Below are 10,156 nucleotides of genomic sequence, written 5' to 3'. Positions count from 1 at the left end.
ACGCCCTTCTTAAGCCAGATATGTTATTTGGGTTTACGGTTACGGCACCATCATTAATTCCCTTTTTCGTTTTAACAAAAACCACTGCGGCGCCGACGACTTAATTTGATTATAGCGCGATAATGAAAGAAAATCGTCTGCTGGAAGCGGAGTTAGTTGTTTTAGCATCTCTGAACGTGTAGTTATACCAGCGAAAATTAGTGGCAAATTGCTGCTACTATACCTCGACGAGGTCCGGCTTGGCTGCTATGTGTAACAGCTACGAATACGGGCTCGAAACCCACTTACTTATGCTGATATCCGCTACCCAGAATGTACATAGAGTTGATAGTTAATAGTGGTTATACGCGGAAGTGTGCTAACATTTCATTTCATTACAGAAACTCAGCTTCGGGTGCCACCGTTTAATGAGAACAATGAACGTTCCCTCTTTATTTTGTTTTACGCTTTTGACTATATGCACAATTATTTTATTTATATCTACGTGTTATTTGTTGAAGTTAATTAAATGAAATGTATTAGTTTAGTTGAAATTTGACCAGACTGTACGTATGATTATAATCCGACTAGCTTGGTTAACTTTCCATTACAGAACACGTTAATAATACTACAACGACTGCATTAACAAATCCGTATGTAAAGCGATAAACGAGGGGTATTACGAAGTTTAGGGACGAATTCGAATATAATCCAAATTTTGGCGGAGGCGCCGGTTTGGTTAAGTATTACTTAGAATCGGGACAATCATAATAAACTAGTTAGGATAAAGGCGAAAATTATGCATCTTAAACTATTTCATTTTCTTAGTTAATTTCTTATTAAACCAAAAAAAAAATAGATTTTTAAACAAAATCAGAAAAAAAAGACAGAAGAACTTGTAATAATCCCATATAACGAATACATTGAGACTGGTGTTGTTGAAAACACGCAGCTCACTTCTTTCCAAAACAGATACAGACTGAAAATAATTTTCTTTTTCATAGATGATTCCAGTTTTCAGCAAATGATTCCAGGATTCAGTTGCTGGGTGTAGGAATTGGTTCCAACATCCAGAAGTTCCAGATACAATTTCCATCTTAATTAGAACCAGAATGTAGTAGTTGATTCCGATATATAGTAGATGATTTCAGTATTCAGTTGTTGCATGCAACATCCATAGCAATTGGTTGCAGTATCCAAAAGTTGGATATCGTTTCTAAAATCTAGTGGACGATTCCAGTACAGTGAGGTTTGGCACAAAGATGATGTTTATCCACCACAACAACCAATAAAAATATGTATCATAACAAAGTTTCTTTAGTACTGATACCAGGTCAGAAAAATCCCGACAATATTTTATTTTTATTCCCAGCAATTTATTTTCAAAATTAACCTTATGTTCCTATCACTTATATGCGGATGATACACAGCTTTATTTCGACCTCATACCTGGTGAGTTGCCTCATGCATGTGACAGAATTACTGAGGAATTGGGACACTTATGTGTGAAGATACAAAGGCATGCTCTTGTGATCAATCCTGACAAGACCCAATGCATCTTATTTACTAAAAAGGGTAACTTTTCTGTTAATAAAAATGACATTAACATTAGTATCCTAGGGGAGCAATTAAGAGTGGTGGACTCGGTCAAGAGTTTAGGTGTTGTCATTGATGATAGGCTTACTTTTGGTGATCACATTAGGTTGATATGTAGGCGCGCGTATGGGTCCCTTAGAAGCCTCTATTTTAGTAAAATGTTTTTGTCGATAAAGCTCAAACGCCTTCTCTGTGATGCTCTAGTTTTGTCTCACTTTAATTGTTGTAACGTTGTATTTGGTCCATGTCTATCTTTTGAGAGTTTGCGAAGAATTCAGGTCGTGCAGAATTCGTGTCTTCGCTTTATTTATAAATTGAGGAGAGGTGATCACGTCTCACAAGCTCTTCAGAATTGTGGTTGGCTGAATATGCGACAGAGATTTGTTTTTCATTACTTGTCTTTTATTCATGGGATTATTATTTCTGGTAAACCTCCTTATCTTTCTCGCAAGATTACCTTCAGAACGGTTGTACACAATTTGAATCTTAGGCATGGATTTTCTATTACAGTTCCGCTGCATAGATCGTCAAAATTTCAGTGCTCGTTTTCCTATCAAGTAGCTCGTTTTTGGAATGCGATTCCCAGTTCTGCGAGGTGTGCCCGCTCGGTTCAGTTGTTTAGATCTATTGTTTTGCGCGAGAGGGTGTTTGATCGGTTTTTGTGATAATTGATATAGTGTTGCTTTTGATTCTTTTGGTAATTTAATAATCCTAACTACTTGTTTTTATTTTTGTTTTTATTTTTATTATCTCATTTTCATTGATACTGCTCAGTTTTGATTTGATTTAACTTTTATTTTATTTTCTGCTGCTGTTCTCATTAGGTGCAAGTAAAATCAGTGGCATTGTTTTGCCTTTTCTGCCCTTGCACCCTTTGAGCTATAATTTAAGTTTAATATTATTGTACTTTTCCTTATTATTGTATTTTGTTTTTTCTAATTTGGCTCAATAAATTATTATTTATTTATTTCATTTATTTGACCAGAATTTGAAGCTCGTAATAATGGGGAGACAAAAATTGAAGAAGTGTTTCAGTGTTGTTTTAATAAAAAAATTAAAAGTATTAAAGTTCTTATTGTAAACGGATAAACCTTTTGATATTAAATGAATCATAAAATAAATCCAATTTTCATTGAGACAAAATTTGATTAGTGGTCAGAAACTTTTCTTTAACCTCTTTTTAATTTCCTCTTTGCCAACTTTCCCCGTTATCAAGGTTTATTTTTGTTTGTTCGAAAGACACTGTGATGTAGTCACGTACAAGACGTTAAGTTTGAATGATGGTTCAATTTGCGTTAGCTTTGCGATCGATGTCGAACAAACTTATTTAGATAGAAGTGTAACTACGAGAGAGAGAGAGATTAGATTAAGCGTTTAATTAAAATGCAATTTGAAGCTTTATCGTCCGCTTGAATTGCAAATCTATCGATATCGGTGTTATTAATTTAATGAAATGTTGAAGTAGGAATGTTGTGAGGGTTATTGCCTTGATATGTAACGGTTCGGTTTTATTATTGCATTGCGGTTGCTATTAGTATCTGTACGTACACAAGCGTGCTGTAGAATAATTCCAATTACTCCTCGGCGTTTAGTTGAAAAGTTCCGCCCTGGTTGTGTTAATAATTAACGCCGTTTGCCAGTGTGATTCTGTAACCGACTGTAACAATTACGGTGTGTCCGAGAAATCGCCAAGCCCCAACCAATTAATATGTAAATTAATCAAGCGTTATTGAGTTTCGTGCTCGACGGGTTGCCAGTATGTGAGCACCTCACACATATTTCGTGCAACAACGTTTTACGAGGTGTATCTTTCATTCATTTGTAATCGTTATTAATTTAGGGTATTAAATTTGAATGTACGGTACAGGATGCGATGAGACAGTTAGTGCTAAAAGCAAATTGGGCTGAAATATCAGCGGGTGGTTGGTCAGTCGTAGGCAGTAGCTTGAAATACGTCGCAGTCGAAGTTAGGGCCAAACATAAACAGCGGCGATGCGACAACCATTGCGCAAACAACGGCAGATGGTGCTGCTGGTACCCAATTGCGGGATTTATGACGGATGCAAAACGCGTCCTAATTCACTCGCTGGAAAGCGGACTTTTCAATTAACCGGGATGGGTTTTTGGCAAAAACTCGCCAGGCCATTTCCAGGAGTAACTTGGCGAGGCGAACCGTCAAACTTCGTGAAGGTAATAACGACCCGGGTGGCTTTCTTTTTCTCGCCCCTTTTTCGTATTTCCAGAATCGCCCCGGAGTATTTTTTCGGGTATCGCGCAAAAAGGAAACGTCGCAAGCCGGGCAATTAAAATAATTCAGCGGGACGGAACTTTTTGGCTTTTGTCCTGGGGAAGTGACCGGAAAGGCGGCGCAATTAAGTTTCGTCGTTTTTAAAAGGCCAAAAGCAACGGCATTCAACCTCATTGTCCTCACCTTTTATATCCGGAAAAGTAATAACCGCTTAATATTTTTTTTTCAGATCAAATGAAAGAGATTAAAATTGTGTTAAAATAATTTTATTTTGTTATTAAGATAAAAAAGACTGTTTAATTCTACCACATTTCGCACTTCTCTACGGGATTCATCTTTGTGCCGTCAGGGCACTCAAAAGCTTCCGCGAACTCTGGTAAGTTCCTAAGCGCGTAGTTCACCTTAATTTTATCGATGGTCTCTTTGTTCTCCTGCAACGTTCGCTCCACTTCCTCTTCGGTCCCTTTGGAGCAGTACGGCATCACTGCAGCTATCCAAAACAGTTGCTTGGGGTCGTACTCGATCCCTGGCAGCCCCGGTTCGAAACTATGTCCGTCCACCCACGCGGTGTACGCTCTGTGAGCATACCTGAATCCAGCAGCCATTGAAACATCTTCCATTTTCGAACAAGACACGTTTACCTATACAATAAAAACATAACTAAGTTAACATTTACACAAACTTTGATGTGTGTTAGGGACGCGAGTCGTACTTAATAACTGAACGATAAAGTTAATTTCATCCTGCGCATTGTCTGCGAATGGCCCTCTAAAAATGTCGGGATACAATGAAGGTCCGCCCTCGTCCGACACTGTTGTTTAATTCCGTGGCGAAATGGTCGTATAAATCTGGGTCGCTTAAGCGGCTGCATTTAATCCGGGGACGTTTATGTCTTGGTGTGTGTTGCGACCGCCTAAGCCGGTCCTGTTCGCGCTTTTTGCGAAGCCCTCTCGTAAATGCGATATATTTGACAACCCGGCATCGTGCGGACAATAGAAGAGGTAGTGTTAATGAGCGAACTGCCACCAGCGACGAAAGACGACCTCACGTATCCCACGTTTCGTATCCAACCCCTATCTATGAAGTAGTTTCATTACGATAAAATCATAAAATTCCTGATTAATCAACTTTTATAATCACTTTGTACACGGTATATAAAAAAGATAAAAACTTTTTCTCTATTGTCATGAATGACTTAAACAGGAAGTTCATTTAAGATAGGTTTAAATAAGGGATCTTATCGAAGAAAATCTTAAGTCTAACACATAAAAAAGTCGTTGAGCTTTTTGAAGGAGGGTTTCTTAAAAGTTCCCCGCGCCACTTCCCGAGGCCGTATCGTAAACCATTTAGGAAGGTAATAGTATACAGTTACTGTCGAGGAGATAAGTTTACGTTTATGCCGGTTGCCGGCTAGCGGTGTGGAAGGATAAAATATATATTTCGACCATCTAATATTCAATGTAGGGGTGTCCGCGCCTGGTTGGATAAAGACCGGGTTTTATTGCGGGAACGCCGGAAAGTGGCCCCTTCGCACACAGAAGGAAGCCCGCGGTGTTCGCAAGTAATATATGTCAATATATTTGAAAGTTAGATCCCAGAAGTAATGTATCATTCATGCGAACCGCGAATTTTCCAACCCACTTCACGCTTAATACGTCCGGGAGCAAGTTCGAATTTGTCTTCCTCGAAATTCCCCTTTTTCCATGCTCTCGTTTGTATTTAATCGGGATAATAATTATAATATAGTAAGATTATCCCGCTTTATTTATCATAAGAGGATTAAAAAAATTCTCAGAAATAAAACCTTAGATATAGATTTTTTCCTTTTAGTTCTATCTTTATTGAAGATTGAACCAAAGAGGAGTGTTTTTTTTTGATAATTTTTCAGCCGCGATGTCTCGTAATGACCACCGAGGCAACCCTGGGAAGTATTAACCCTTGAGGGTAAAGTAGTTCAATTAAGCTACGGTGCGGGCGCTAATATTAAAAGCCACAGCCTCTGGGAACTGGAGTGGTTGGTCTAATTCTCCTTGCATTTTTAAGTTTTCCAACCGACCCAAGCAATTAAGAGTAGGAATGAATGAGTTATGTTATCATCCCTATCAATTGAAGTGTTTTACTTTCTCAAATAAAAGAAGGATATTAAATTATTTAAGATGACTTTCTACAAATATTCAAAAAGTTAAATTTTGAGCTTAAGAGGATGCACTTTATCCTTAATTATACATTAATTTCTACTCGAATTGTTTTACTATGTCACATACATATCGTTTAATTTCCGGTACGTAGAACTTGACTCGATGTTTGCCAAAGCATTTGGTTCTGTTGATGTACACATAGAGGTTCTCGGTTATGAACCATTCGCGCCTGTTCCCACGCGCGTCCAGAAACTGCCCCTCTAGGAACATATTCGCTAGGTCCCCAGCTATCAGACTCCCCAAACCCCCAAAATTCATGTATTCAGGTTTTCCATCTCCATAATATATTCCGTGCAAGTAATCAACGGGAATTGCTGAAATTATCACAAATTAAAATTTTACAAAAAAATAATTTCACCATTTACCTAATTGGTTATTTTTAATATCGTACATTCCAAAATTTTGGTGGGGTATTTGTTGAGTTGGTTTGAAACGTAATTTTTTGTATTGCAAAGTTTTCTTGGCTCTCCTTAATTCCAGTAAGGATAAAAGAAATTTATTTTGGTGGATTTCTACCTGAAATGTAATTCAAATATTAATTGGGTTTTATGAAATTGAGTTTTAGACTAACATCATCGTAGATTTCATCAGCGAAATCGTCAATTTTAACTTCGCTGTAGTCAGCAATCGATCGCAAAAGACTAGCAATCTTAATTTTAGCGGCGTTTAAAGCTTCTGGGTCCAGCCAGTCGAAGCGGTCGATCTGTTTGTCGAAGTTCCGCCTAATCAAGTCGAGCATGTCGTCTATAAATCGCCTTGATTCGGGAGTAATGAACTTATGGGAGTAGAGATCCTTCAGAGAAAATGGCATTCTAAGCAGATAAGGATTGATGAGGAAAGAAGGGCAAACAACGGATAAGTTTGCTTACACGTTAACGGTTGCTCGGAGGCAGAGTTCCCATTTGGGTGGTAGTGGAGCTCTTTTGGTTAAATAATAGTACCTAATTTTCTCGTTCCTGAACTTCTTCGGCAAATACTCTATTAAATCGTCGACGAATCGCCACCCCATGAAATTAGCTATTACCCTGCAACGGAACGAAAAGTGGTAGACGCTTTGTCCCCCTTTTACGCGGCGTGCGATAATTATATCAAATTAGTGGAGACGTTTCGATGGGAATACTAAAGAGTACGGTCGACGTTAACTTGTAAACAAACCCGGTAGTTTATTTTGTTACCGGATGCGTTAACTCGGAAATTAACCTCACCCCACCTTAATAACACGCTTTATGTAATTGTTTTAAAATTCGAAAGAGCGTCCCCTTCTCCACGAGATTGTAATTTCGCGTAGCAGATGGTGCGTCATCTTTCGTCGATTACGGAAACCTAAGTTTCCTCGTTTCTAATGGGTTTACTTTGCGTAGGATTTGGGGTTTTTATTTTTAAATGTAAATTTTTTTTTTAAGCACATAAAAGCAACATGTAGTACGAAATCTCGCGAAGTTTGTACTCACCGTTTCGGTGCCTTATGGAGTAAAGTCAACAGCTCCTTTATGTAAACAGCATCCGGTGCGAGAATGACCTCCTCAGCGGATATATTCGAACCGGGCCAAAGCATACTGTTGATGTAGTCGAACCAGGGCACACTCGGGTCCTCGTAATGCAACTTGGAAACCGTCTTAGGATTGTAAGTGTTATTTTGGTCGTTATTTGAATGTTGAGATATCCGATCTTCACTTCTTTCAACAGCCTAAATAAAAATTGTAGAAACAAATCGTTTCAATCAACGTAAAATTACCCTTCTTAAGCCTTCCTGAAATTCAACGATATCCTTCGCATCTCGTTCTGCACGATTTCTAGGGGATCCTAGTAGAGTGGCGATATCGACCACGTAGGCCAAATGGAGATCCTGAAATCTATCGTTCATTTCCAGACGATGGGAGTCGGGCGGTTTCAACTGCGGAGACAAAAACGAATCGACGCAATCAGGGTTTAAATGGGAGAAAATTAGGACTTGTCAAACGCAAGGCTCCAATCAGCTTCTACGGAATTACCTTTCGCTTAATTCAACTTCTTACCTGAACGATGTGCTTCTCCTCATCCGCTTGATCCACCACTACGTTGACGCCGAGGAACAAATCGAACGTGTAACCGATCCTTCTTAATTTCTGGGTTGCTCGTTTCCACTCGAAATCTCCACTCTTCCAATTAACATCTAAGATAGGCCAACCTCCCATCTCCTTTAAACTATCTTTCAATATCGTTACACCGTCGGAATCCGTTCCGGTTACGTTCATACAGCTTCTATAGAACAATTTCGTTTTCGCCAAAGAAATCGAATCCGTGTTCGTAATATTTTCCTCTATCATTTCTCTAATTTGATTCACCAATATATCTTCCATCACTTTTTTAGTACTCGTCGATTTATTTTCACCTTCTAAACTCGATTCTTTTATAAATCCACCACACGCAAATTGATAAAAATCATTACAAGGATCTTGATATTTATCAACATAATATGTTATATCGGCAGAAGTTTTTACGCAATCCAATGATAAGCATGCTTCAAGATTATCTAAACATTAAAAGAAATTAATGATTAAATTAAGAAATCGATAAGGACTTTATTTAAATGTGTGATGAGTTGCGAGTTGATGGGAAACCAACACATTAGAGGCAACCCGTTTGAATTTAATCAGGCTATTAAAGTTTTACCAAACATCCTGTCCGGCCCAATAATCGCATCACCGCAAACATCACGTCCCGGACCAATCACGGTTAATTATTCAATGTTTTTCTTCGGTCTACATGTGACCTCGCGCGTTTACAACCCACCTCGCTTATCGCAATTGTTGTTTGAAATTGAATTCGCTAAGCTTTGTCTGTGTAATTAACAATTGCACATAGAGAGATACGAAACTAAACAAAAAGACGAACTTTGTGATTACTAAGTTTTATGTTTTATATCAAAACTATTCATCGTAAGAAATAAGATTATAATTCATATGCTTTTAAATTTTCTAGAGACGTAGTGAGTGTAGTGACCCGCTTTTCCATACATTGTAAAGGTCGTTCGAATACAAAGTGCATAAACTGAAAGCACCCCTCAACGTTACATGGCGTGTTCAGGGATAGTTTGGCGGCTGAAACGGTCGAAAACTGCAAACGAAGCTAAGGAAAGTGTAACGAAACGACCCGGATTTGCAGTTTCAAAACTTTTTTTTATTAATTTCAGCCTCGGACATTTACGAAATTAAAGAGCAAAAGAACCTGTTAGCTTCAAACATTATAGACTGATTTCAGGACCGTAATACTAATTTCTAAGTAGACGTTGTGAAAGCCCTGTTTGCACGTAACGGATACAAAAGGAGCCCTCTTTTTCCCCTGGCCATTATGAAGCTCATCAACGCCGGCCATTCTGAGCTCTTTACCTTTTGACAAGACGACTGATGTACTGACCTGAATGTAATGCAACCAGAACCACCAGCAACGAGAACATCGCGACTCCCGTAAATGCGGTCACCGCCAACAGACGTCGTTCCATGGTTGTACGCTTTTTCCACCAAGAATTCGCTGGGGGACTACGTAATCGTCTTCTAACGTCCACACATTCATCCAAAACGTGACTAAAGATTTAAAGAAAAAAATCTAACAATTTCTCGAATCATCTCGTAGCAATCTCGATTATTCTAGGATTATTATAAGATGGAACATTTTAAAAATGATTCATTTATGTTCAATCTTACGGAATGTACACTATCTATTTGTTAGAAGGGCAAACTAAGGGTTTTAGGAAGTGTATTTGAAACCAACTTGAAATTCATTGCACATCTGCCTCGTCACCGAACGCGTTGCACTTCGCAACACACGTACGGACACGTTGGGGACAGTGGACGCGGGTCGACTGTTGTTATTTTGAAACAATAAGTGCCGTGGGCCGATGGTCCGTCCGGCTCTCTTATTACTAAACCTAATTTTCAGAATTACCGCGGCGCTAAAACGGATAGAGCTAATTATGAGGTCGCCGTTTAACTCAATTGACGGCGAACTCTTTTAGAATTTATTTTTTAAACTACTATTTTTGATTTAAAACTTTTTAACAACAATTGTTGTTGCGTATTTACGATTACCTATATTAACATCAAGATCTAATAACAAAAATAACCGTTAATTAGGAATAACTTTAGTATTCCAACCT

The 10,156-nt window shown here is 38.5% G+C and overlaps 1 protein-coding gene across 1 annotated transcript; it reads right to left on the bottom strand.

Moving 5' to 3' along the window:
- Window positions 1-4,073: 4,073 nt before the first annotated feature.
- On the bottom strand, window positions 4,074-9,874 carry LOC111413696 (neprilysin-2-like). The gene is made up of 10 exons (XM_023044754.2): window positions 9,772-9,874; window positions 9,418-9,584; window positions 8,037-8,533; window positions 7,757-7,915; window positions 7,473-7,708; window positions 6,891-7,046; window positions 6,593-6,833; window positions 6,387-6,537; window positions 6,088-6,335; window positions 4,074-4,464 (listed from the first exon to the last, which is right to left on the bottom strand). Exons 1-10 carry the CDS (start codon window positions 9,780-9,782, stop codon window positions 4,126-4,128), a joined length of 2,205 nt encoding a protein of 734 aa, XP_022900522.1. The 5' UTR covers window positions 9,783-9,874; the 3' UTR covers window positions 4,074-4,125.
- Window positions 9,875-10,156: the final 282 nt, after the last annotated feature.

Source organism: Onthophagus taurus, chromosome 10, assembly GCF_036711975.1.
Source record: "Onthophagus taurus isolate NC chromosome 10, IU_Otau_3.0, whole genome shotgun sequence".
Classification (NCBI taxonomy): domain Eukaryota; kingdom Metazoa; phylum Arthropoda; class Insecta; order Coleoptera; family Scarabaeidae; genus Onthophagus; species Onthophagus taurus.
The sequence above is the reverse complement of the archived record's forward strand: the minus strand, read 5'-3'. Positions and strand labels throughout refer to the sequence as shown.